This window comes from Ricinus communis, chromosome 5 (assembly GCF_019578655.1).
Source record: "Ricinus communis isolate WT05 ecotype wild-type chromosome 5, ASM1957865v1, whole genome shotgun sequence".
NCBI classification, from domain to species: domain Eukaryota; kingdom Viridiplantae; phylum Streptophyta; class Magnoliopsida; order Malpighiales; family Euphorbiaceae; genus Ricinus; species Ricinus communis.
Genome location: NC_063260.1, coordinates 12,435,963 through 12,462,548, shown reverse-complemented (window position 1 = coordinate 12,462,548; position 26,586 = coordinate 12,435,963). Strand labels below are relative to the sequence as shown.

The 26,586-nt window shown below is 34.1% G+C and overlaps 5 protein-coding genes across 8 annotated transcripts; 4 read left to right on the top strand and 1 right to left on the bottom strand.

The window, feature by feature from the left end:
- The first annotated feature begins 901 nt into the window (after positions 1-901).
- Positions 902-12,829, top strand: LOC8279537 (phospholipase A-2-activating protein). Its single transcript, XM_002519050.4, has 23 exons — positions 902-1,079; positions 1,516-1,847; positions 2,382-2,485; positions 3,695-3,763; positions 4,603-4,663; positions 4,834-4,973; positions 5,104-5,293; positions 5,710-5,771; positions 6,091-6,179; positions 6,997-7,069; positions 7,226-7,285; positions 7,783-7,929; positions 8,032-8,070; positions 8,177-8,214; positions 9,154-9,240; positions 9,344-9,509; positions 9,926-10,003; positions 10,221-10,357; positions 10,542-10,618; positions 10,787-10,856; positions 11,068-11,133; positions 11,751-11,904; positions 12,502-12,829. The coding sequence occupies exons 1-22, from the start codon at positions 1,014-1,016 to the stop codon at positions 11,883-11,885; spliced, it is 2,286 nt and encodes a 761-aa protein (XP_002519096.1). The 5' UTR covers positions 902-1,013; the 3' UTR covers positions 11,886-11,904; positions 12,502-12,829.
- Positions 12,773-13,833, bottom strand: LOC8279538 (transcription termination factor MTEF1, chloroplastic). Its single transcript, XM_002519051.4, has one exon. The coding sequence runs from the start codon at positions 13,831-13,833 to the stop codon at positions 13,003-13,005; it is 831 nt and encodes a 276-aa protein (XP_002519097.1). The 3' UTR covers positions 12,773-13,002.
- Positions 13,834-14,197: 364 nt separating this feature from the next.
- On the top strand, positions 14,198-18,076 carry LOC8279539 (cytochrome c biogenesis protein CCS1, chloroplastic). Of its 2 annotated transcripts, XR_001535217.3 has the most exons (9): positions 14,198-14,699; positions 15,166-15,385; positions 15,469-15,580; positions 15,705-15,977; positions 16,296-16,561; positions 16,889-17,045; positions 17,121-17,204; positions 17,452-17,671; positions 17,868-18,076. XR_001535217.3 is itself a non-coding variant. In XM_002519052.4 (8 exons), exons 1-8 carry the CDS (start codon positions 14,300-14,302, stop codon positions 17,608-17,610), a joined length of 1,671 nt encoding a protein of 556 aa, XP_002519098.2. In that variant the 5' UTR covers positions 14,198-14,299; the 3' UTR covers positions 17,611-18,076. The 2 variants fall into 2 exon arrangements, 1 of the variants encoding a protein (XP_002519098.2); XM_002519052.4 differs by having other exon boundaries at positions 17,452-18,076.
- A 1,652-nt stretch (positions 18,077-19,728) lies between these two features.
- LOC8279540 (adenylate isopentenyltransferase 5, chloroplastic) lies at positions 19,729-20,948 on the top strand. Its single transcript, XM_002519053.3, has 2 exons — positions 19,729-19,767; positions 19,921-20,948. The coding sequence occupies exons 1-2, from the start codon at positions 19,757-19,759 to the stop codon at positions 20,780-20,782; spliced, it is 873 nt and encodes a 290-aa protein (XP_002519099.1). The 5' UTR covers positions 19,729-19,756; the 3' UTR covers positions 20,783-20,948.
- Positions 20,949-22,769: 1,821 nt separating this feature from the next.
- On the top strand, positions 22,770-26,273 carry LOC8279541 (protein DETOXIFICATION 33). Of its 3 annotated transcripts, XM_048374005.1 has the most exons (9): positions 22,770-23,111; positions 23,396-23,454; positions 23,666-24,026; positions 24,297-24,838; positions 24,916-25,002; positions 25,078-25,134; positions 25,332-25,570; positions 25,645-25,850; positions 26,025-26,273. In XM_048374005.1, exons 3-9 carry the CDS (start codon positions 23,754-23,756, stop codon positions 26,109-26,111), a joined length of 1,491 nt encoding a protein of 496 aa, XP_048229962.1. In that variant the 5' UTR covers positions 22,770-23,111; positions 23,396-23,454; positions 23,666-23,753; the 3' UTR covers positions 26,112-26,273. The 3 variants fall into 3 exon arrangements, with proteins under 3 accessions (XP_048229962.1, XP_048229961.1, XP_015574571.1); XM_048374004.1 differs by lacking the exon at positions 22,770-23,111 and having other exon boundaries at positions 23,118-23,454; XM_015719085.3 differs by lacking the exons at positions 22,770-23,111; positions 23,396-23,454 and having other exon boundaries at positions 23,885-24,026; positions 24,301-24,838.
- Positions 26,274-26,586: the final 313 nt, after the last annotated feature.

The window sequence follows — 26,586 nt, the reverse complement described above, 5'->3', positions numbered from 1 at the left end:
CTTCTTTAATAAAAGTTCTATAGATTTCCTTTTTTTAATAAAAAATATATCTTTTATGCATTTAATATCATGTCATAGAAAGATACAGATTTTTAATTTCACTAATTGTTTTGTGAAAATTCTTAAAAGATATTATTTTTATTATATTATTAGCCACTGAAATATATTTCTATTATAATAAATAAGGAAGCGATCGGTGTTGGCAGTTTAAATTTATCATATTTTAAAATTTAGTTATAGATATTGAAATTTATAATAATGTTCTAAATTTGAAAAGTATAATAAATATTGAGAGATAGGTGAAGAGCAATTCGAAAGCTAAATCGAAATCAAATTTACCTTTTTAGTGTCTAATTTCAAAGAAATTAGTCTTCATGAGTGACCTAATTTAGGTGATGCTTACTTCCAAAAGCTAATAGACCTGCTGACTTGTTTTTGGGCAACATTGAATATGGGAGAGGAGTCCATGATTTCTCCGAGCCTCCTATTGAAATTATATGAATTGTTATTGCAAGATTTTTAAAAAATTTTAAATTAAAAAATATCGGTCTAGTGTGGTGTCAGTATAAAATTATTTATTTTCTTTTTTTTATCAAAAAAAGAAGAAACTTTATAAAACCAATTTTTATTATAAGGACTTAGGCTCTTTGTAAAATAAAATTTAATAGGGTTTGTGCATTTTAAAGAGTAATTAATTTTTACGCATTTCTAACGTACCAAAAAAATAAGCATTTCGGCCCCTTTTGGCAAATATGAAGGTTGATAGGCCAGAGAATTAAAAGAAGAAAGGACAAATAGTCAATCGGGCGCAAGTAGAGGGGGCAAATTGGCATTTATGCCCTAACTTATTTATTACGATTTCTAAATCGAATACTTGTTTATAAATTCATATTTTACTTTTATCATCTTTTAGTACTTTGAGTTGGAAGGTCAGTCTGGAAGCTTACTCAATTTTCTTTTCCTTCACGCTCCTAAATTATCAAAAAACCTAAAACCCCAATTTTTCTCTTAACATGGATATTGACATTGATTTCAAAGAATACAAACTCAGCTGTGAGCTTCGGGGCCACGAAGACGACGTAAGATCACCTCTCTCCCTCCTCTCTAGTTTTTGTTTTCTTTTTATTATCTCTGCATATCTAATCGGCGATTGACGAAAATCTTTTCTACTACATGAAAGATAATTGAAGCAAGCTAACGGGCGTTTGTAAACAAACTTTTAACAATTTTTGACACTTCACTGCATGTATCCTTTTAAAATCAAATGCAATGCTGGTAGTTTTAAAGCTTGCGCTTTATATAATTGATTTAAATAGGTTATTAATTTATACAAACGTTTCAATTGATTTATATGTATATATAAATTTTCTACTTATTGACTCTCGTTTTTACTGTTGACTGAAATGACTCATACTATTTGCTCGTGTCAATGACAGTTCAGATATAAAAATATGGAAGGTAATTGCATATTTGTTCAGTTATTTGTATTTAATACTCTACTTGTTTGAATTTTAGGTCCGTGGTATATGTATATGTGGTGATGCTGGGATTGCCACTTCATCACGGGATCGGACAGTGAGGTTCTGGTCTCTTGATCAATCGAATAATAAAAGATATACTTCGTCAAAGATTTTGTTGGGGCATTCAAGTTTTGTGGGTCCTTTAGCTTGGATTCCACCAAATGAGGAATATCCAGAAGGTGGGATTGTTTCTGGTGGGATGGATACATTGGTTTTGGTTTGGAATTTGAGTAATGGCGAGAAGGTGCAGACTTTGAGAGGCCACCGGTTGCAAGTCACTGGCATTGCATTGGATAATGAGGACATTGTCTCATCCTCTATTGATTGGTGAGCTCATTTTTCATGTGCTGTTTTCTAATTCGAATATCCTTATTCCAATTAGTCAGCTTATTAGTTACATATGAAAGTGGGAAGTTTAGGTAGTAAATTATCCAGTAAGAATCAATGCACCTGTATATGCATATCAAGTTTTGAAAATTAAATTAAGGTATTCCACAATCTTTAATTGTTCTTTCTTTTCAAATGAATATGGGTTTGGCAGTAGAAACTTTTGAATATGGCAAATTGAAATATGACTTCTAATGCATTTTAGACTTCAGATTTAATAGTTTGTTTGTCCTGGAACATGCAACACGGGAAAAATTGATCTGCACATAATATCCCTGGCCTGAAAAAATTCAATTGCTCTTTCAAATTGTCTGTAAAAGTAAATTCCTTGTTTAGATGCATTTCTCTACTTAAAATTTGCCAATGTAGAAACCAATTGTATTATGGTTTAGATAAATATGGTTTTCTTGTTTGAAATTTTACTATTCTGCTGCTTTCATGTAATGTTTTTTGTTTCTTTCGTTGCTTCTGAAGTACTTTGAGACGGTGGAGGAAGGATCGAGGTGTTGAGTCCTGGGAGGCTCATAAATCAGCTATCCAAGCTGTTATAAAGCTGCATTCAGGCGAGCTTGTTACAGGTACAAGTTTCCACTCGATGAAAAATATTATACAAGTTCTGCGAGGTATTATTTTGCAAAATTTTTGTATCATTTTCTTCCCTTCAAGATAATTATTTCAGTCTAACTACTTTGTTGGTTGAAGTACATAATGCAGAGATGTTTGCCTGATCAACCACTTTGTTTTGCTTGATATTGATACAGTTTTGTTGGAAAGTGGAAAGAAAACTTATAATACTCTTGTATTTGCTGATGCTTGGTATTCAGATATGGTTTGGCCTTGCCTATTATTGATTGGTTACATTGGTCATACGAAGTATTTGGCCAAAACAGACTAGGAATCGTTGAAAGCGGTGTGGGGTTCTTTCTTCTATCCTAAGTTATCTAGAGAGCGGATTGCTCTGGTATGTGTAATGAAATTAGGAATTGAAAATTTCCCATCTAGTTAAATGGTACTTAAGGGACATATGTCTTTTGAATCACTTAGTGGGAACAAATGCATGATCATCCAGATTGGATATGTAATCCAATATATGAAAAATACCATATTGGATTGCCTGATCTTCTCTGAGATATATAATTCAAGATCATCCAGTACCTTAGTCAATCAGGAACTGCTTATTCTCATGGGGCAAGCCCACTGCTAGAGTTGCGTGGGAGGCCACATATGATAAAGAAATGTAAGAAAGTGATTGGAAGTAAATAAAAGTAACCATAAAGGTTTTCTAGCATCCTATGATTATGATAAAGTAACTCCATAAATTGTTATGCTGACTACTTTAGTGCTATAAAAGAATATCCAAACTGCTCAATTTGCAGCTGAATTATATTTTCTACAAGATTAGTTGAGATTTGTGTGACTTGAGATTGCTTTATTCTTTATTCCTGATTTTGAATTTGAGAACTCTATTTTTAGCATTCCAAATTGTTAATGATCAATAATCCAATAATCTAGACTGTTGCAATCTGGAATGCAAGTTGCTAGAGGTTGCAATTTATGGTAAGTTATCCTACCCTTGCACACCTCTTAGCCTTCACTTGCAGCTTTCTTCCTTGTTTTCCTTTCTAGCATTAACATTTGAATTACCTGATGAATGGTCAGTCAGGTATGGAGTGGTTTGTGTGCTTTGTTTAACTTTTCCCTTTTCTCTCTCAATCATCTTTATGCTATGAATGCTACAGTTGCTGCTATGAACCTAGAATTTTGATTTACTTTCGACAATGATCCAGGCTCGAGCGATACAACCTTAAAACTTTGGAAAGGGAGGACATGTTTGCACACTTTTGTAGGGCACTCAGGTTATTTCTTTCCCACAACATTTTTATATATCACCGATTTATTATACATTGATTTAGAATCCTTAATAAGAAAGTAGATGCTGGATCTTTTAAAAAAAAAAGTTATTTCTGTACACTTGTGAGACATCCATCTGGAATGCTAAGGGGGTAAAGGGTGGCAATGCATGGACCTGATTTTGTTTGAAATTACTCTGTTGTGGTTAATGGTTTTACAAGTCTCTTTCTATTGCTTGGAAAGGAATGACGACATACTTTTAGTCCTTCATAAAGACAAATCAAGTTATTCCCAGTTATGTGATGCTTTATTTCTTTTTGCGTTTTTCGAATTACCTTTCCTTTTTCTATTTCTTTTTATCTGTTTGAGCTTATGTAGTGTAGGTTATACCACCTGGTTAATTGTCATTCATGGGGATTGTATATGTTACTCTTGTGACATCTAATTTCAACACATTCATGCCCCTAATGAAAATTAGCTATCTAATATTATCAATGGCAATAATCACGCCTTAATGATGCTATTGACAGTATTTACAAGAAGTTGGGTTAGCATGCATTTCCAGGTGCTAGAATCACTCTAAAACTTGCAGAAGATTTGGGAGCTTTAATGATGAATTTTTTATTAGCTACAGATGCTATCTTCTTGAAATAAGGTTTCTTTATAATATTGCACATTAAACTTTCTCACTGGCAAAATTTAACTTCTTGTTGAACTTCATATTGCACTATCAAAGATCATGGCAGCAGTACTTTTAAAACTGTCATCCATACCAATAGTTAAGTGGGTTGACAGTCTTGTATGCATATCCAATGCTTAATTATAAACTTCAAGAATTCTGCAGATACGGTTCGAGGCTTAGCAGAGATGCAAGGATTGGGTGTTCTTTCTGCATCACATGATGGGTAGTTATTTATTTCTATATCTTTGCTGATTTTGAACGTGGCAGTTTGTTTTAGGATTGACTAATTTATAGAGTTCCTGCCTTATTGGTGGAAACATTGAATTGGATGTTATCTGCATATTTGTCTTCGATATAGCTCTTAATATAGTTATCCTTTTTTTTGGGTAACAGTTTGATCAGGTTATGGGCAATAACTGGCCAAGTATTGATGGAGATGGTTGGTCATACTTCCATTGTCTATTCAGTCAATTCACACATTTCTGGACTTATTGTCAGTGGCAGTGAAGATTGTTCAGCAAAGATATGGAAAGGTGGTTGCTTCTAGCCTTTGTTTCTTCCTTTTGGTTGGTGATACCAAAGGCTTAAGACAGCGTTGCAACTGAATTGAGTCATTGCCCTCTCAAATGGTATTTAAATGAGAAATCAATTACAATGTCACAGATGGCGTTTGTGTTCAAAGCATAGAGCATCCTGGTTGCGTTTGGGATGCCAAATTCTTAGAAAATGGTGATATTGTGACAGCCTGTTCCGATGGAGTTGTACGTATTTGGACATCACATCAGGAAAGGATTGCAGATCCACTAGATCTTGAGTCATATGTGTCCCAGCTTTCTCAATACAAGTTAAGCAGGTATAATCTCATTTTTTATGCAAGCATGTTGTCTGATACCTATGCCTCTTATGTGGCTCATAATATAGATTTTTATCCTCAATCAAAATCTCATAACATAGATTTTCATCCTCAATCAAAATCTATGTGATTGTTATTTGAGTATTTGATATTTATTCTATGCCAATCTTAGCTATTTAAATTGGGTACTAATGTATCACATTTATGTGCGTATATTGTTGACTATCTATTCTCATTTGTGAATTAAAAATCTTCTCTATCATATAAACTTGGATTAATTTTCACAATATATAGCAATCCCTTACATGTAAAGTTATTGCATATTTTTGTTTCTGAAATTTTAGATGAGGTTTGTTGATTCCCAGTTAAATTTCGTAAAAACTTGTTGGTGTTTGATGCAATTTGTGATTTATCAGGAAGAGGGTTGGAGGTTTGAAATTGGAGGATTTACCAGGGCTCGATGCTTTACAGATTCCAGGTTTGGTTTTAGTTATATCCTTCTCTAGACACTTTTTGCTTAATATAGTAACCGAACAATTACTTAAGAATTTATATTATTCTGGTAATGAAGCTGTTATCAGCGCCAAATGTATATTGGTTTTAAGTTAAAGTGAACAAGTGTGTTGGAGATCATTTATGTATCGCATAATGATACTTGTAATTGATATCTAAGTCAATAATGCTTTTTGAGATATTTTCACATGGTATGCTGAATTTTTATTCCATCATGGGTGAGGTATGGAATTATTTTTGTTGTAAATTGCTAACTGACTAACGTATTCTAATTTTTTTGTCAGGAACCAATGATGGCCAGACTAAGATCATCAGAGAAGGGGACAATGGTGTAGCATATGCATGGAATCTGAAAGAACAAAAGTGGGATAAGGTAATATTGAATTTTATACCGTTTGTTATATATTTCAATTTTTCTTGTGTTTGTTTTTACCTAAGTGGCTTTTCTTATATATGCTTCAATATACATGTTTTACCCTTTGGGGTTTCTTTCATATGTCACTAGTTAGTAAAAAGCTATTTCTTAATTTCTAATTTTCTAGCATTCAGTGAGATACTTGAAATTCACTTTGCTGATTGAACTTCGTTATGCTATTTTAACAAAGTCTAATTCTATAATGCCTCTCAGAGCACCATCTTTTGATATTAGGACCTAACCAAGGGGAACAGAATTCTGTAATTCAGTTGTAAGACAATCGTATCTGTAGTGCCTGCATGTTTTGTGGCAGTAATCTGTTTGTCTGTAACCAGAAAGAAGCGGATGTGCTTGAACCTGATGTGTGAATGTTGCATTTAATAGATAAAAGACCAGATTGAAAATCGCAGGTTTTTATCATGCCATGACAATGTGAGGAGATCTTCTCCTTGCATTAATGGTTATTGTCATACTTGGAACTTAGACGTCCTCGTATTGTGAAGAAACTTGAAGTCATAGTTATATACCAACTTCCAACATTTATAGAGTTACACTGTAGCTGTTTTTTCCAGAATATGTATATCAGTGGGAATTTCCAAGTTTGTGGCTTTGATGTAGCTATGAAATTGAGTGGATAAATTGAAGAAATTTCCAAGCTGGTCTTGTGGGATCTTTTTGTTCTCTTAGTGCTTTCTTTTTGGAATTTAATTCATTCACTGTAGGATTACTTGTTTTTATTTTATTTTATTTCCTTTTATCTTTATTTATTTTTCAGATTGGTGAAGTCGTTGATGGACCAGCTGATGGCATAAAGCGGCCTGTTCTTGATGGAATTGAATATGATTATGGTAAGTGTTGTTCTATTGGCTGCTTCTTTTTCCATTTACCTTAAGTTTTGTATATTGTCTGCTTTGATTCCCATTTGCCTTAATTTTTGTACATTGACTGCTTTGAATATTGTTTATGTTAATGTAGAAATTGATTGCTGTACTTTTCTTACTCAGTATTTGATGTTGATATTGGTGATGGTGAGCCTATTCGTAAGTTGCCCTACAACAAAACAGGTATCTTTATAATCCTCTCCTTTCTTTTTTCCATACCTCTAATTTCATGATAGATCCAGTTTCCTCTGGCAGTTCTATTCTTACGCTTTTATTTCTTGGAAAGAAAACTTGAGCAAGGAAATAATGCTCATGTTTTTCCGAAGTTTGTTAATGTTCTAGTACTGTTAATTAGTTAGGCTCAGAAGCAGATATTACTCTGCTTCCACCTAATGTATAACAACTTTTTGGTAAGAAGAATTACATGGTTGATAAGAAAGGTAGCATATAACAAGGGTATGGGCAGTATAATATAAATCTTATATTTTTCTGGACTAATGTTGATGATCTAGAGAATGCATGAAGCTTATAGTTGGTTGATGATGTCCCCTGTTTTTGTGTTTTTTCAAAGATAAATCTAGCATGCTTGATTATGACTTTCTTGATTGCTTACTGCAAATGATTGCGCATTTTCTTTTCATTTGATAAATTCATAATGCAAAAAACTGAGGTATTTCCAGAAAATCCGTACTCAACTGCTGATAAGTGGCTTCTCAAAGAGAATCTTCCTCTTTCCTATCGTCAACAAATTGTACAGTTCATACTTCATAATTCTGGACAACGGGACATGGCTCTTGATTCATCATTTCGTGACCCATTCACTGGCTGTAAGTATAATTCATTTTGCTTCAATGTAATTATTTGCAGTCTGCTAAGTTGTCCTAACTGCATTCCTTTTATGTCACGATGTTCCCTTTCTTACATCTCAGCGAGTGCTTATGTACCTGGACAGCCATCCAACTTGTCTGGTATGCATATATATTGACTAAGAAAATAATATCAAGTTCTTTTTTAGCTTTTATGCTTTCAGTCTTAGCTGAAGTGGTAGTTCGGTAACATCTTGTTATACCACAGCTGTTTCAACAAAGGCTACTTACAAGCATATTCCTAAGGTATACCTTTATTTTGGGTCTTACTTTATCTGTTATCCTAGGGCTATAACATTTTTTCTTTATTTTTATTTACAGTCATAGGAAAGAGTAAGCTACCCTAGATTTCTATTTTTTTCATCACTTTTATTAACAGAATTACTTCTTTTAACATCCTGACTCAAACATGATTCTATCACCATGTGTTTGGGAAGCCTTAGTTGAGTCCAAAGTTTCAATCTCTTGTGTGTTGTGGTGTATTTTGACATAGTAGTTAACATGAAAACAGATTTGGCACTTGACTAAATCTAGAAGGAAGTGCAAGAAAGCTTAAATAGAAACTTTGACTCAAAAGCTTGAGGGGACATAGAAATTTTACAGAATGAAAAGATAATGTCTAAACACTCTGCTGCCCCATAATCTTAGTCCTAAACTAATTAGGATTTACTAAAATCCTAAGGAGAAAAGGAAAAGAAAATAAAACAGCCTGCTCTATATTCAGTTCCTAAACTGATTATGGATAACATTAATCCTTAAGAAATAAGAAAAGAAAAGCTAAAACAAATAGGAGAAAATAAATCCTAAGCATGTAGGAAATAAGAAAAGTCAACTCGAGGAATCCTGGGCTGATTTGGACTGTTGTGCTGCATCATATTGCTTGTATGTTTTCAACTTTTGCTGCAAGGGTTCTATTAGGGCCTTGACATTTTAAAAGTATAAAAGTTGATAACTAGGCAGGCTAGATATGGGCTGGACAGGATGTGGGATTGCTGATTTGATTGCTCAAGTTAAGAAGAGCATATTATTTTGATCTAGTATGAGAATGGTCTAAGTCAAATTTTGTAATTATTTTTTCCTTATTGCTGGTATTGATTTTTAGTGATGCTGAGATGGGATAATCAAATTTTGTTGTGGGTTTTCTTATTCATCTTTTTGACGTTTGATATATTCTTTTTTTCCCAGAAAGGAATGCTAGTTTTTGATGTGGCACAGTTTGATGGGATACTGAAAAAGATAACCGAGTTCAACAATGCTCTTCTATCTGACCCAGTAGGATGTTCTGCACTAGTACTATTGATAGTTTTCTAACTATGTTCATTGCAGCTCCTACTTCCGTTGTCAATTTAGTGAAATTCCTGCCATTCTTTTGAAGGAAAAACAGAACTTGTCTTTGCTGGAGGCTGACATTTCAAGACTTGGTGCTGTGGTCAAAACTTTGAAGGACAGCTCACATTATCATACTAGTAGTTTTGCACAGGCTGACATTGCTTTGCTGTTCAAATTGCTAAAATCTTGGCCAGTGGCAATGATATTTCCAGGTCAGTGTACATTAGTTGAAAGCTTTTGATCTATGAACCTATTCTTGTAATCTTCTTCATGTGATGCTCTGTCTTATCATTATCTTACACCTCTCTTCTGCATATATGGTCTCTGATCCTGTTAAATGGACAATTCATTTGCAAGCGGTCACTGATAACCGAAGTGGATCCATAATTCATAGTGCCTCCGCTTCAGCTATATATGCATCTCTTTTTCGTTGGTAAAAGAGCAAATTTTAGATCATTCATCTTTGAGATGGGTTTACATGTTAGGAGTAGCTTACTTAATTAAGTGCTTAATTGATTCCCTTTATTTAGACAATATTGTTTTGTCTGGTACTGGCATAACTGCGTGACTGCTGCCTCTTCCGTATGTATGACTTTGCCTACTTAGATATCTCATTCCTTTTTTGCAGTTGTTGATATCCTGAGGATGATTGTCTTGCACCCAGATGGAGCAAGTGTAATTCTCATGCATATTGAAAATGGAAATGGTACAGTGACATGCCCACAGTTTGTTTTTCTTTTTCGACCTGAGACCATTATTGCAGCAAAAAGCACTTAAGTTTCTGTTTACATGTACCTTGAAATTATGTATAAAACCCTAAAAAGAGTTTGGCGAGGTTCATTTATATTTGAGATTCTGTATTATCTTTTATTAATTAATTCATTGTTATTATTTTGGTATGCATGGACGTGATTTGCTATCAGATATACTAATGGAAATGATTGAGAGAGTCACCACCAATTCTTCGCTGGCTCCAAACTTTTTAACCACCATCCGTCTTGTGACTAATTTGTTCAAGAATTCAGGCTATTATAGCTGGCTACTAAGGCACCGCAGTGGGGTAAGTACCACTATTTCTTCTCTTAGTCAAAGGTTCTTAATTCCATGTGGTGGGCTTGGTATTCTGATTATTATCTGGATATCTATATGTGTGCTTGGGCTTTTTTTTTTTTATCATAGTGAGCTAATTTTTCACGTGATTTTTTCAGTTCTATGTGATGCATCGTATTTTACTCTTCTTGCAGATAATTGATGCCTTCTCTAGTTGCTGTCCATCACCAAATAAGAATTTGCAGTTGTCATATTCTACCTTAATACTCAAGTAAGCATTTACTTAACAGTACATATGCAAAATGTTTGCTGATTCCCAATTTCCACAATGTAATAATAAAGACCCCAGTCCATAGATATATGTTGCCAATGAAGTATCCAGTTTTAGCAGATGGCATTTGCTTCCTGCCTTTTGAGCCATTATTTTTGTGCTTCACAGTTTTGCTGTGCTTTTAATAGAGAAAAACGATCAAGAGGGTCAATCCCAAGTTCTTTCAGCAGCTCTTGAGGTATGCCTTTGATTATCTCCATCATTTTGCAAATAGCGCTATGCTTTGTATTTGTTTTCCTGATTTATTGCCTGGAGGTTAAAATGTGCTGAATGCAAGTTCTTAACTCCTAATTTTACAATGGGGGTATCATTTTCTGCTAAACTGATGCTTTGAGAGAAAGGAATTATAGTCTTTAGAGTTTATCCATTATGGCTTTGGTCTTCCACAGATTGCAGAAGAGGAAAATCTAGAAGTTGATTCAAAATTTCGGGCTTTAGTTGCAATTGGATCACTGGTATCTTCTTAATCTTACCTTTGAAATGTGTATTTGAGTTATTACTTCTCATAATACGTTTAGTAATAATTTCTTATTGTATTCATCAATATTTTTTCTTTCTTTCGTTAATGTAACAAGAAATTGTTTGGAAAAGGATTTTCCTAAAGTAGTCATATGTAGTCATATATGATGTAAAGCGTTTGATTTTCACTGTATAAAAAATGGAGTTTGAAATTTTCTAAGTCATTAAATATTTAGGTTTATGGCAGTAGACTACAATACTCTTTGCTTTTGGGAGTCTTGTTTCGTACCTGTATCAGTTGGTACATTCAATATAAAACATAAGTGAATCATGGGTTTAGAGAAAGCTTCACTTGGATTTAGAGAGAGTCAATCTGTGAAGAGGAATTAGTAAAGATATACAAATATGTTAAATTGAAGTCAGTAAAGAACTGTTTTTAACAGAACTTTAGGAGTAAAGAACAGATGATTAATTAAGATGTGAAAAGCTACTCTGAACTACTATTATAAGATCCTGTATTAGGTATTGCATTTATTCTAAATATATCTTCAGTTTTACCTGTAGGATAACTCGTCTTCTGGTTAATAATGTTTTGCTGTCCTTCCTGGTACAGATGCTTGATGGTCTGGTTAAACAAATTGCATTGGACTTTGATGTTCAGAACATAGCCAAAATAGCCAAGGCTTCTAAAGAAGCCAAAATTGCTGAAGTTGGAGCTGACATTGAACTGTTAACAAAGCAGAGCTGAATCTGTCAGTTCCTGTTAAGTAAGTCCTTTATTAATTTAACTTGGAAATGCATGTTTGACCGGACATGTCTTGTGGGAAGTGAGAAGTATTGAACCAAGGGTATTAAATAACAGATATTTGTTTGTTCATTTAAACTTTAATGTTGGTCCATAAGAAATCATTTTTCAGTTCCAGTGCACTAGATGTTTGAAATCTGGCGATAGTCTTTGCTAGTGCTGTGCTTTCTTGATCTTCTTTACCTTTGAGTATATTATCTTGTATAAGCGTGCACTATATAGCATGGATTAGTATCTTTCTGCATAAGAGGACTCATGAAATCATTAACCACTCTGATAAAATATGAACTTTATTGTTGCATGTATGTTAATGATGACATAGCTAGAGTGCCAAAGTGTAATTAAGTTGAAATTTGCTGCTTTACTGGTATTTGTTGGCGACCACTTGATGCTATCTAATGTAATGTGCTCCCTCCCTCCTTTCCTTGTGTAACCCGTGCTGTGAAGAAATGATATGACTTTGCATCTAGTCCAATAGCTTAAAGATTTACTGGTTATTCCAAGGCCTTATAGCAGTGAATTAATAATTATACTCTACCCGCATTTTCCCCAATTGCAGGGTTGGCATGATAATCTAACAGGTAGAAGAAACTCAACAGCTTGAAATGTTGCTTTGACTTAAAGTTGGGGAACAGCGGTCCATGATATCAGGAAAACGTGCAAGAGAACATGGACTTGCAGCGAGTAGATCAATTATTTGAGAAATACTCCATACGGGGCATCCTTGCAAGTTTCGGGAATATTGTGCTGAACTTTTGATTGAAGCTGTAAATGGGAAGTAAAGGGGGAAGAAGTAACAATTTGATCCCACAAATTGTATCATACCCGCGCACAGATGAAATCTGAAATTCATTGATTGATATTAGAGTGAATCATTCTGAATTTTACCTTCCTGTCTCTCTGGCTCATAAACATAAGCGGTAACACATGTTGAAGGGTTTGCTATTTTTTTTTTTTTTTAAATGAATGAAACTGCCGTGTGCAGAAAAAGAAAAAAAGAAACGGGAGTAGGATACTGAGAAGAAATGCAACCAAGAATGAAGCTAGGAATTTCATACATTCACTTCCATTTTGCATAGAATCTCTGGTCACTCCAAATTAACATTCTGTTCAACTTGAGACGAACATTTCTCTGCTTCAAATGCAAATGCCTAGGAATTATTCTCTTCCTTAAGCTAAACCCAAAGTATTGTGGAAACTCTTTCAACTCTTCCATACTCCTCTCCATTCCCTTCAACAGATATTCGAGCTTTGGTCTCAAATTGTAGTCAATACTATACCCAAAAATAGCGGGAATCCTTGCACAGAAACTTGCTGCCTCCTGATGAGAAAGCCCTACGCTCTTCAAAAACTTGACCTTGGAACGCAGTTTCTCTACCCGAGTGTTCAAAAGATGTGCATTTAGTTTACTTGGAACATTCAATTTTGCTACTCTTAGTTGCCTAAGATAATCAAGGGTAGGTCTGAGGCAGTATTCAACATCAGAAAAGAGTAGTTCAGGACAGTTGGTGACCAAACCTCTTGATTCTTGAACTGAAGCATGTAAATCAGTATCCAAGAATTTGAAAACAGGCTCAATGTCAGTGATTTCGAATTCACTGGACAAGAGTTGAGGGCATTCTGAAGTGAGTCTTGAGAAGTCAGCGTCTTGGAAACCTTTGGATTTGAAGAAATTTACAGTGTTAAGGATGTGCGTTACGGTATCAGGAGATGGAAGTTTGTGTGGTTTAGTGTTGGGATCAATAATACCAATAGCTTTGAGATACCGAACATTTTCTTGGTTAGTTGTCCGGAATTTAAGGTAGAAAGAAGGGTGTGAGAGATTATAAGGGTTTAGAATTTTGGGTTGAGAGGAGGAAGAGAAAGCTGGAAGAGATAGAGAATGAAGCATTGCTTTTCGTTGGACTGGTTTTGGAGGGAAGGGCTAACTAATCGGTACTTGGTTAGTTTCTGTGGTAGTTATTTTGACTTGCGAAGATAAGGAGATCCTTTTCTTTCTTCCCCTCTTATAATTGTCATCTTTCTAGATGCACATTTTTGCCATATCGAGAATTCTCAGCTGCAGAAATTCTAAAATTCTTTATAAGTATGAATACAGATGAATCCCCTCTTCATCAACAATTCACCAAGGCTCCGAGGGGCTCGGAAATGCTGACGTGGTCATAGCCCATTGCTCTAATTACAAAAAAGTTCATAAAAAGCTACGCCAACAAACCGAAATATCTGAATTTTTCCCTTTTAGGATAAAACAACTACTGTATGGTCGTTAAGAAAACATCAACACTCTTTAAAACTGACTCTACACTACTCTTATCATCAACTCCATAACCATACGTACACCTCTAAAACCTTTATCAATGAAGACTCTAAAACCCACTAAACCATCTCCTCTGAAGACCCATTTCATCAACTTCCATCCTTTCATTAACTCCACCATCAAATTAAATCCTCAAATTCACATTCTTTGCAACAGGAGAGCACTATCTTTATCCGTATCTTGCAAACTGAAAACCTCCAAAGAAGTCGAGAACAAGGACAAGAATGTCTCAAGAAAGATTCTTTTGTCAAATTCAGCTCCACCAGTTTCAGAGGAAGGTGGTGCTGGCAACAATGGGGAGATTCCAGATAAGGCGGCTAAAGGTGGAGGTGGACCATTGCGTTTCTTCAAGAGATTGCCTAGAAAGGTTTTGTCTGTTTTGTCTAATTTGCCTTTGGCTATTGGTGAAATGTTTGCTATTGCTGGGCTCATGGCTTTAGGTATGTTTAAATTCTGGTGTTTGTAACTCGTAAGTTCCATTTAATGCTTGTTTGGGAAGTCTGAAAACGCAAGAATTGCATTCAATTGAATTCAATTCTATTTGGTCAGTTCCCATATTCGGAAAGCTTTAAGTTGCTAGAATTCAGTTCTTTCAACATAAAAAGTAGAGGCATTTGAAAGAAATGAAATTATGCCACAGGTAACATGATTTTGCAAGACGTGAATTCTTGCAAATGGTTTATTCCAAAGAAGCATATATGTTTTTCTAATCAACCAAAGAAAAAGAAAGTATAGTTCTCTGCCAGCAGAATTTAGTGTATCATTCGGTTGTAGAACTTTAGTTAGTTCAATTTGGAGCAGCATGAATTTATGATCTTGAGCAGAATGGGAAAAAATGGAATTACTGACTAGGGCATTAATATATTGGGTTATTGAGAATTAGCAATATTTCCTATCTTTCTACAGGTACTGTTATTGATCAAGGGCAGGCCCCAGAAATCTATTTCCAGAACTACCCCGAAGAGAATCCTGTATTAGGGTTCTTCACTTGGAGGTGGATCCTCACTCTTGGATTTGATCACATGTTCTCATCCCCTGTTTTCTTGGGAATGTTGGCTCTCCTGGGGTTATCTCTTATGGCCTGTACTTACACGACACAAATCCCCCTGGTTAAGGTTGCAAGAAGGTATGAATTTTTGCAACAGAATCATGTCTCTTGAGTTAGGAACAATTAGCTTTTTGCTAATGTTACTATTTTTGTATATGCAGGTGGAATTTCTTGCACTCAGCTGAAGCTATCCGTAAGCAGGAATTTGCAGACACTTTGCCCCAGGCATCTATTCAAGATGTGGGTGTTATTCTGATGGGAGCTGGATATGAGGTAATAATTTTCCTTATGATAAAACCACTGTTTCATCATAACAAGATAGGTGGTCTAATTTATATGCTGCCAGCAGATACTGTATTTTAAGTTATTGACCGTTATAATCTATACATTGTTACAGGTTTTCTTAAAAGGACCATCTTTATATGCCTTTAAGGGGTTGGCTGGTAGGTTTGCCCCTATTGGAGTACATCTAGCAATGCTGCTGATAATGGCAGGGGCAACTCTTACTGCTTCCGGGAGCTTCAGGGGCTCGGTCACTGTTCCTCAGGGGTTGAATTTCGTTGTAGGAGATGTATTGGGTCCAAGTGGGTTTCTCTCTACTCCCACAGAAGCTTTCAACACAGAGGTTCATGTCAATAAATTCTACATGGACTACTATGATAGTGGAGAGGTGAATTTTTATTGTCTTCTGTAATATGCTAAGGGACATTATGGGTTTGAATTATTCTCGAGACTTGTTACTTTAAATTCTTCTCAACCTCCTTTTTTCTATAAATGTATATGTACTTCAGTTTAAATGCTGCAAGTGAGAGTTCATATCTAACCATAAATTCCTTTATTTACTGGTTTCTATAGCAGTGTTTTCTACTGCTATCAATCAGAAATATGAAATGAATCTTGTACGTGCAATATTCATATTAATTTTCTTTTTTGTTTGATGTCTCGTATAGATAACTCATTGTTCTCTACCTTTTTTTTTTCCTTGTAGGTATCGCAATTTTACTCTGATCTTTCGCTATATGACATTGATGGAAAGGAGGTTCTGAGGAAAACAATTAGTGTAAACAATCCTTTACGCTATGGGGGGTTCACTATATACCAGACAGACTGGAGCTTTTCAGCCCTACAGATACGTAAGAATGATGAAGGACCTTTTAATTTGGCTATGGCACCTTTGAAGATCAATGGGGATAAGAAACTTTTTGGCACCTTCTTACCAGTTGGAGATGTTAATTCTCCTAATGTCAAGGGAATGTATGTATATTTTTCTAAATCTTATTCTTCGGCCTGCTTATAACTGACATATAGAAAAAGATCATTATTGTAATTCACGTGTTCATATAACCAATATACTAATTTGCTTCTTTGGTAGCCTTTTCTCTGAGCACATTAGCTAGCATTTTGTCATGGCTAAGATTATGTGCTTCGGGTTCTTCCTAGCTGCCCCAGAACTGAAATAGATCAATTACTAGAGGGTCTTTTGTAGGATACTGTTTGCAGCTGACACTTGATGCTCTATCTATCATGTTAGTTTTTGCCCTTAAGCTCACCCTGCTCTCCCTTTCTGATTTAAATTGTCAGATCAATGCTTGCTCGTGATCTACAATCCATTGTCTTGTATGATCAAGAAGGGAAATTTGTTGGAGTTCGACGACCCAACTCTAAGCTTCCAATTGACATAGACGGAACAAGAATAGTTATTGAAGATGCAATTGGAAGTACTGGTCTAGAATTAAAGGTGAACATATAGTAATTATATATAAATTTCTCTTACATTATAATCTGCCAGAAACTAAAGCCTAGACTTTCTCAGACTGATCCAGGGGTGCCAGTTGTGTATGCTGGATTTGGTGCCCTAATGCTCACAACTTGCATCAGTTACTTGTCTCATTCTCAGGTAAAATTCTATTTTTGGTTTATTATGTTCTTTATAGGACAATGCTGCCAATGCTAATTGAAACTAAATGCTGCTAATGCTGGTCAGAGCTTCATAGATTGTGATTGATTGGGGGTGTTCATTTGTAGTACTCAACAATTTTCAAAATGATTATGGCCTTCCAATGGTTACTTATAGTCTTGTTTCCATCATTTTAGCCATGTCCATGTGTTCAAGTTGCTGATATGTTTTTTATGAATTACTGAAGATATGGGCTTTACAAGATGGAACTTCAATGGTTGTTGGAGGAAAGACCAATCGGGCAAAGGGTGTATTTGAAGATGAGGTAAATCGCTTGCTCGATCAAGTTCCTGAGATAGTTGAATCATCATCAGTTTCCAGTCAATCTGATATCAATAGTGGCTAATCTTTTGGGCGAAAATTCAAAAGCGCGTTTGAAAAGGATTACCTACTATTCAAATTTTGAGGTGAGACCAAGATACAATCAAATATATTTGATTCTTCAGATTGATAGATGAGAGCAGCACAACTGAATCTCCATCTGAATCCATTTTATAGAATTCAGCAGTTTGGCTGAACCATACAGTGCCTCTGGAATGTGTATAGTTGCCGGCATTACTTAGTGGCTACACATCACAACTGCTTTTTTTCTTTTTTCTTTAGCAAGGAATCTGCTGGGATTAGTCAGGGGAGAGCAACCCTCTGTTGCGTAGATCAGATGTCATATGGGGCTTTAGACTCGACGGCCGACATAGATATTGTCTTTCATTATATCCTCCTGCAAATCTAACAGTTCTGAAGTGTAGCATTCGGTGTAAATGTTGGAAAATTGAAGAATTATTTGAATACAAATCTAACATTCTTTAGTTATTGTCTTTTGGATTATGTTTTGTTACTTTCTTGGCTATTATTATTACAAGTCTTGCCAACTGCTGCTTTATCTCTGTAAATAACATCATTTTTCACTGTAATTATATCTGACATATTATCAAGGAAAACAAGGAAACGCAAAGCATCTTGTGCCCTGTTTAGCACATTTTACATTATTTAATCATATGATTAAGATTGTGATTATACTTTGATTACTAATATTAATATACTCTTACGTGGAAAAATTCATATTGACTTAACAACATCCATATAAGTGGTGTGTGGACCATAAGCAAATTGTTTGTTGGCAGCTTCCTCTTATGTAACATGCCAATTAAACTCATTATAACACATCATTAAAATACTTAAATAATCTTGAATCACATACGTAAAAGAAAATTTAAAAAAAAAATCATTAAACTAGAAACCATAATAAATCTAACTGAATGATTGAAAAATGTTTTCTTAATTAACTTTTAACCCCTCTCTCTGTTTTCGTATTTAGTTTTCTTAAAAATGTTAAAATTTGTTTGGTGCAGAATAAAATTTCCTGAATAAGTACTCATTATTTCTTTTTATAAGAATGAAAATATATTATCCATTTGTATTTGTGGATTTGACTACCAAAATTAGAGATTGAATTGCCATTTATGGTTTTATAAAAGATAATAACAACCATATATAGTTTGGAGAATTGATATCTCCTACTAATTAATATGTATTCTCTGATTTTAGTTGAGTCTATTACCAATATATTATACTTAATATATATTCAATGAATAAATAATTCTATTAATTAATAAACTTTTAAAAACTAATTCCGTTCCATATATATATATATTAAGTTTTTAATAATTTTAATTTTACAAATTAATAAACTTTGATAGGTAACATTTATAATTATTAACTATTAGAACAAAAGTTACGACATAAGCAAAGCTTAATTAGTGTTTTATGTACTTTGTGTTTGTGGTTTTACTTTGAATACTTGGTTGCATAGTTATTCAATTGTACAGAAAAAAAAAAAAAGAACAAATTAATAAAATTGAAAGATTAACTCTGAAAATTCACGAACCGAATGACTTTCTTTTTAAAGGATTGTTTATCTTTTATTTTTATTTTCCTAAAAAGGCTGAGTGGATAGTGAATTTGAAAATTATTATTCTTTTTATAATATAGCTTCAATGTTGTAATTACATTACCCTATTCGTTTGTATTGATCCCTTATCTTCTAATTCGTATAAATTTTAAAGGTCATTATCAGTTTTGCCACATTAATTCCAAATTCTTTTTTCACTTTATGTTAAATAGTTTTGTACCAATTAGAAAATTTGGAAAGGTTGTGTGCCAATCAGGAAGGTTAAATTCCTAATAAAAAAGAATTATTCTAAGCAGGTAAGAAAACTAAATAAATAAGAGAAATTTAACAAGTAATAAAATTTACAAAATATTATTCTGATCCTGTTTAATGATAATATTTTCCCTAAAAAGATTACTTGGCAGATTTTTGCTCAGATGCATGCATATGGAGACCCTTAATAAATTAGTTTCTATGTTAAGTTTAAGACTTTCCCAAATTGTTTCTTGCTTTGACACTATATATGCTGAAGTCCATACCATTCTTCTTTTCAATCTTTTCTTGTTAAATCTACCAATTCAAGTCTTCTTATTGTCTCAACATCATGCCTGTTGCGTAAGTGTATATTTTTTGCAGTATAAAATTAATATTTTCTTTTATCAATCTCTTCTTGATTCTAGACGATGCCCTTTTCATATAGATTTTATTTTTTATATTTTGTTTTTACAATCATGAATCTTATATTTTTATGTATTTTTGATGTAACAGTGCAAGGACCATAAAAACAACTAATGGCACTCAGGAGTCCCACAAGAAAAAGAAGGTTGTGTTCATATTAGGAGCAACAGGAACTGGAAAAACAAAGCTATCCATTGATTTAGCTACCCATTATAAAGCTGAAATCATCAACTCTGACAAAATTCAGGTTTATCATGGCCTCGACATTGTAACCAACAAGGCTACTGAAGCTGAACGTAAAGGTATCCCTCACCATTTACTCGGCTTTCTTCAGGATCCTGAAGCGGATTTTACCATACGAGATTTCTGTATTCAAGTGCACAGAGCAATCAATCATATTATCAACGATAATGGCTGCACCCCTATAGTCGTAGGAGGATCAAACACCTACATCAAAGCACTTGTGGAGGATGATGAATCCTTTAAGGGTGAGTTTGATGCTTGCTTTTTATGGATGGATGTTGAGTTGTCTGTTTTGTACAAGCGCGTATCAAAAAGGATTGATCAAATGGTGGATGCTGGACTTGTCGATGAGATTCGAGGATTTTTTGCTCCTGGAATTGACTATAGTAAAGGGGTTTGGCGAGCAATTGGTGTTCCTGAAATGGAAAAGTATTTCCTTGCTGAGAAAAATATGGCTGACGAGACTACTAAGAGAATATTACTGGACGCTGCTATTCAGGAAACTAAAGAAAATACATGTAAACTAGTGAATTCTCAGATAGCAAAGATCAATATGTTTAGAAAAAAACTTGGATGGAAATTGCATAGGCTTAATGCCACTTCTGTTTTTGAGAAGGCCGGGATAGAAGCTGACGATGCATGGAAGAAAATGGTCTTAAACCCTAGCTTGAAAATTGTTGGTGATTTTCTTGGGGAACCTGCATATTAGCTAAGCTATCTAGGAGCAGAAATAATGCCATTTAGGCTGTATCTTTTCTTTTTTTACAGAAAAACTAGTACACAGGCTTTTTATCTATTCAGTTTTTTTTTTTTTTCTTTTTCTTTTGATTATGCTTCCAGTTTGATCCCTGGTATTATTGTACTAGAAAGAAAAAGGGAAGGAGATTTACAGTCATATATATATATATGGACTCTCTGAGTGGTCTTTAAATTGCATAATTATATTTAGCTTCCTTTTTGGTGGTTACTTAAGTGAAATTAAAATTAAAATATAAGAGATTTTTATCCGGTTTATATATATATTTCTATATATCAAAGTGATGAACGATAGCTACAATATTTATTAATTTTAAATAATTAAATATGTTTCAATCATCAATATTAAAATTTAAAGCATTCATATGTATACAGGTTATTTTTTAATTTATTGCCACCTATACATTTAATATAAAGAAAAACTAACTATTCAGTATTTACATAGTTATAATCTTATGCAATTCGAGTAATGTAAAAGTTATTACTAAAAGCTGATAAATAATTTAAAAAAAAATTATAAAATAGTATATATTATCAAAATTTGTTCATATTTTAAAGCCTGGAAGTTTTATTTTGACATAAACATATTAAATAATTGACATAAGAAATTAAATTGCAAAAAAATCTAAGATTATACTATAAGTAGAGCTAACCTGGATGAAGAAGCATTTTTACAAGGCTCAAACTGAAAATATCAAAGGTGAAACAATAATTGAATATATAAAATTTCCTACCGTTGCATCCAGTAACTGTATTTCTAATTTTGTAAGTACCCTCACTAGAAATCACCAATTATTATTATATAAAAATCAAATGCATAGGACTTTAGGTGAATAAATAAAGAAATCAGCTCTCATAATGAGCATAAATTCTGAGTTCAAAAGGTTCGTAATCCAACTGTTTAGGGGCTTCAGCTTAGAAAGAAACAGGAAACAAGAATCATTTTATAGGAGCGATCACCCGATCGAATGGTTGGGCTTTAACTTTTACAATCACTATGGATTTCAAGCCCGTTTTTAAACAATTAAAATTTAAATGTTGTTTTCACATAATACAACCTCTAGAGTAGAAATAGAGGCCGCATATCATTACACTGGTAGTACGCAGCAGTATGGGGGCCCATCAAAGTAAGCTCTTAAGGTGCTGCTTCCATGTTTTGGGCCCAACAATTGCATTAACAAATCCTCTATTATTACTATATATTAGCGACGTGTCTGTCCAAAATATATATATATATATATATTATCAACGTGGAATGTGTTAACTGAGAAACACACAAAAAAGAGAGAGAAAAGAAGAAAAACAATCATTGAACAACAAACTTAAATCATTTCTTTTAAATACATTTAAATAATCAATAATTAATGATGTGAAATTCAACTCAGACCTACCAGCTAAAATACATAATATAAGTTGTTGAAAGGCCCTTTGCAATATTTGACTTTTGCTCTTCTGGACGGACATCATTTAGTGACGTGCAGCCTTCTTCTTCTTCTTCTTTTCATTTTAAGGTGCTCAGACTCGACAGTATAAATTACATCATTTTTTTCTTTTCCATTTTGCATAAGATAAAAATGGCTGCTTTAAGAAATTACTAGCAATATCACTTTCAATAATTACCAACTTAATCCCAAATAACTCATTTCCGTTTTTTTAATATGTTACATTAAATCAAGTCTGATAAGTTACGTCTGTTTTCTTTTGGAAATTTTCTGTATGAGTCGTATGGGTCAGTAGGATTACAGCCATTCATTGGTAGGTCAAAAATTGGCCGCTGCACGCAACGACACACAGATTCTCAACTGCAATAGCCATCCATCTTCACTCTCTAATTGACTCAAATATGTGAACAGAACATCTCCTTTTATAATGTTTATATATATATATATATTTTTTTTTTGATACGAGCAGTGTACAGCAGAAAATAGTTATAGTATAATTGTCAAGAATAAATGGCCAGACTATAATTTTTATATTTTTATTATATATAAGTTTGTTATCATTTTCGAGAGTAGTTAGTTTGGCAAATACTTTTAGTCCCGACGAAATTGAACAGGCCCACGTTTCCCCCTTAATATTACAGAGAAAGTTGGTAGCAGGAAAGGATTTACTTTTCTTTCTCCTTTTAATTTTAATAAAGACGTTTTTGTTGTCTTTCTTCTCTCAATTGTTAAATCTTTGACTTTATGTTTTTCGATTTTCACCAACTTCAACCTCAACTCATGAATATATTTTTCTATCGTGTTTTTGGTTTGATTATTACGGAGAAATAGTTTTCAATGGTAAGATTATGTAAGATTTAATTCTTATCAAAATTCGTCATACTTAATTGTAATTAGTGGACTTAACCATGCTCTTACGAGAAAATCTCATGCATGGTCATACCACAATAGCCTATTTTCAGTTGAATTGAATCTTACTGTATCCGTTTACTCGTGCATGAGCTCCACTTTTAGAGCATGAAATCTTTCAAATAAAGTTTCTTTTAAACATTAAGAGTGCATCTGTTGCTCTCAATGTAAGCAAGATCTTAAACCAATTACTTCTCCCCTTATTTGTAATTCAGAAAAAGAGCAGTCCCCTAAAAGAAGCTCAACTGATTTGCAGACACCTACAAAGAATCAGGTACTTTTATTGCTGAAGAATTATTATATGAATGTTATTTAAGTAAGCCAAATCTTTTTCTTTTTCTTTTATGTATGTGTGTTTTGAATAAGCCAGATCTTGTATCTTAGTTGGATTTTTTATTTCTTTAAACCTAATTTTCTCCATTAATATGGATGATTAAATATGTGTTGACAATTAACTGTTCAGCTATCTGTATGTATACATACAGGATACAGGTATAACACATTTAAAAGAGAAAAAAGTGGCCTTTCATGGTTATTGATGAATGAGAGGTGACATTATATAAGGCAAAAGGGATGATGGAGGAAAAAGCTTCTTCAATTCAAGAAAGGCATTTTGGATTAGAGATGCAGGTAACTGAGCCTATGAGAAAAGAAAAGATGGTGAAAAGAAGCTGGGATGAATCAAAGAGGATGTGGGAGATAGCAGCTCCTGCTATGATAACAGCAGTAACTCAATTCTCTATTGGGTTTGTCACTTCTGCATATGTTGGCCATTTAGGAGAGGTGGAGCTTGCTGCTGTTTCAATTGTTCAGAATGTAATTGAAGGCTTTGTATATGGGGTCATGGTAAGAAATTAGTAGCCTCTTCTTTTTCTGTTTTTCTTTTTTTTTTTTTTCAAAAAAAGACTCAGGCTACGGTCTGGTTCGAATTCATAACCTCAGTCTTTGAACTTCTTATAGCTGATATGTGAAAAACAATCTACTATTGACACTTGGCTGTAATTCTGGTGCCAAGCATCATAGACATTTTGATTTTCATGGCTTATGTAAATTGTATTGAAATTTGTATTACCTTAAGCTGACAATTCTATCCTTATGCGGTCCTCTCTGTATTAGTTAGGGATGGGAAGTGCCCTGGAAACGCTATGTGGTCAAGCTGTTGGTGCTGGACAACTTAACATGCTTGGAGTCTATATGCAAAAATCATGGATCATTACTGGGGTCGCAGCTTTGTTTTTAGCGCCTTTTTATATTTTCGCTTCGCCATTACTACAGCTCCTTCATCAAGACAAAGACATCTCAGAGCTTGCTGGAAAGTACTCAATCTGGGTACTACCTCAGTTGTTTGCTTTTGCAATAAATTTCCCAATACAGAAGTTTCTCCAAGCGCAAAGTAGAGTATGGGTTATGACAATCATTTCTGTCATAGCCTTAGCATTTCATGTGCTGTTGAATTGGTTGCTTGTGACAAAGCTAGACCATGGGCTACTTGGAGCTGCTATTGCAGGGAATATTTCATGGTTGGTTATAGTTTTGGCTCAGATAGTTTATGTGGTTTCAGGATTTTTCCCTGAAGCCTGGACTGGTTTTTCCTGTTCAGCTTTCAAGTCATTAGCTGGTTTTGTAAAACTCTCTCTTGCATCAGCTGTAATGTTATGGTTAGTACTCTGAAAATCTATTTCTGCAAAATCCATTTTCTGGATTTCGCTCAAATTTCTTGTCTTCGTGATGACAGCTTGGAGCTATGGTACTTTACAGCTGTGATTCTTATGGTGGGATGGTTGAAGAATCCAGAAATTGCAGTTGATGCCATTTCCATTTGGTAAGAGTTCTAATCTTTAATATAAGATACAGTTTCTACATAAATTCTTCATCTCACGTTTCTTCTTTGTTGCAGCATGAACCTGCAGTTGTGGACTCTGATGATTGCTCTCGGTTTCAATGCAGCAATAAGGTCAGTTGCTTCTGTCATGGAATAGAAAGTACTAATAAATTCTCACAAAAGCAGATTTTACTCCAACTTAGAAATTTGGAACATTTTGGTTTTGGCCTTTTTATCTAGTTGAGGGAGCTCATGTCCTGTCCTCGTCAAAACTTTCGTCTTCCCAGTCAGAATATTTAAAAGTATGCATATGTCGAATCTAATTGCAGTGTGCGAGTTTCAAATGAACTTGGGGCCGGAAATCCTAAAGCAGCAAAATTCTCTGTAATGGTGACTGTTTTAACATCCACAATACTTGGAGTTCTATTCACAGCTGTGATTTTGGCAACCAAGAATGAGTTTCCAAAGGTATTTACTGGAAAACCAGCAGTCATGCAGGAGGCATCAAAGCTAGGTTACTTCTTGGCGGCAACAATCTTCCTCAACAGCATTCAACCTGTGCTCCATGGTAATTACATGTAAATTAGTACTTCAATTAGTCATTTTTCCTAATAAACTAATAATTTTTCTTAATATTTGCAGGTGTAGCAGTTGGTGCTGGTTGGCAACTGTCTGTTGCCTTGATTAATATTGCCTGTTACTACATCGTGGGACTTCCTATCGGCGCAGTGCTTGGCTACAAGTTTAAGCTTGGTGTTAAGGGCATATGGTCAGGAATGTTGGCTGGTTGTGTGCTTCAAATAGTCATTCTAATTTTCATCATGCTCCGAACCAACTGGAACAAAGAAGTAAGTCTTTGTTATCACAATGGATAATGAATATCAAAGAAATCAATGTAGAAACCATTACATACCAACTATTTGCTAACAGGCAATGATTAGTTTACAGTGATTTTATTTCCTCTTTTGCGAGCATCTTCAATCATTTTAGACCAGGATTAACAGAAATATTTATTAATGCAGGCTGTGCAATCTGAGGAGCGGATGAGAACTTGGGGTGGCTCTCCTAAAACTCGACAAAGTCCATCAGAGGCCAACATAGATGAGTGATCAATACATTGTGGAAACAAACCTGATAAATACCAATATCAGGTTGTAGTTTATTAGATTTTTATTATAGCCAAAAGGGCTACCACATTTTTTTGTTCACTTACTTATACTTTACTGTTCAGTGCTGCTGATCCTAAATATGAGTATCCTAATTTGCAACTATAACTGAGATTTTTACATATATAAATTTAGACAATGAATGAGCACATAACGAATGACGATTCATTTTTTGTGAGTACTAGCATGATTATCTGGTAACAAATTGACATTCCGGAAATGTTATCCAAATTTAAAAATTATTAATTCCTGTAATCTGCAATGGTAGCTCCAAGTTACAAGCACCCAATTCAACAGCACATGAAATGCAAGGGATAACATGAAAATCATCCAAAGCTGACATAATCATGATTTAAAGCTCACAACAAGCATACGCACTTAAACACATAGGAAGTCTTACGTTGTAGTAACAAGCAGT

Excerpts from the sequence above, each read along its gene's own strand:
- LOC8279541 (XM_048374005.1), top strand. The coding sequence starts at position 23,754 with ATGATGGAGGAAAAAGCTTCTTCAATTCAAGAAAGGCATTTTGGATTA. Across the intron at positions 24,027-24,296 it reads GCTTTGTATATGGGGTCATG|TTAGGGATGGGAAGTGCCCT; the intron begins GTAAGAAATTAG and ends TCTCTGTATTAG. Across the intron at positions 25,003-25,077 it reads GTTGATGCCATTTCCATTTG|CATGAACCTGCAGTTGTGGA; the intron begins GTAAGAGTTCTA and ends TCTTTGTTGCAG.
- LOC8279538 (XM_002519051.4), bottom strand. The coding sequence starts at position 13,833 with ATGCTTCATTCTCTATCTCTTCCAGCTTTCTCTTCCTCCTCTCAACCC.
- LOC8279537 (XM_002519050.4), top strand. The coding sequence starts at position 1,014 with ATGGATATTGACATTGATTTCAAAGAATACAAACTCAGCTGTGAGCTT. Across the intron at positions 5,772-6,090 it reads CGATGCTTTACAGATTCCAG|GAACCAATGATGGCCAGACT; the intron begins GTTTGGTTTTAG and ends TTTTTTTGTCAG. Across the intron at positions 11,134-11,750 it reads TAGTTGCAATTGGATCACTG|ATGCTTGATGGTCTGGTTAA; the intron begins GTATCTTCTTAA and ends TTCCTGGTACAG.
- LOC8279539 (XM_002519052.4), top strand. The coding sequence starts at position 14,300 with ATGAAGACTCTAAAACCCACTAAACCATCTCCTCTGAAGACCCATTTC. Across the intron at positions 16,562-16,888 it reads TCTCCTAATGTCAAGGGAAT|ATCAATGCTTGCTCGTGATC; the intron begins GTATGTATATTT and ends TTAAATTGTCAG. Across the intron at positions 17,046-17,120 it reads GTACTGGTCTAGAATTAAAG|ACTGATCCAGGGGTGCCAGT; the intron begins GTGAACATATAG and ends AGACTTTCTCAG.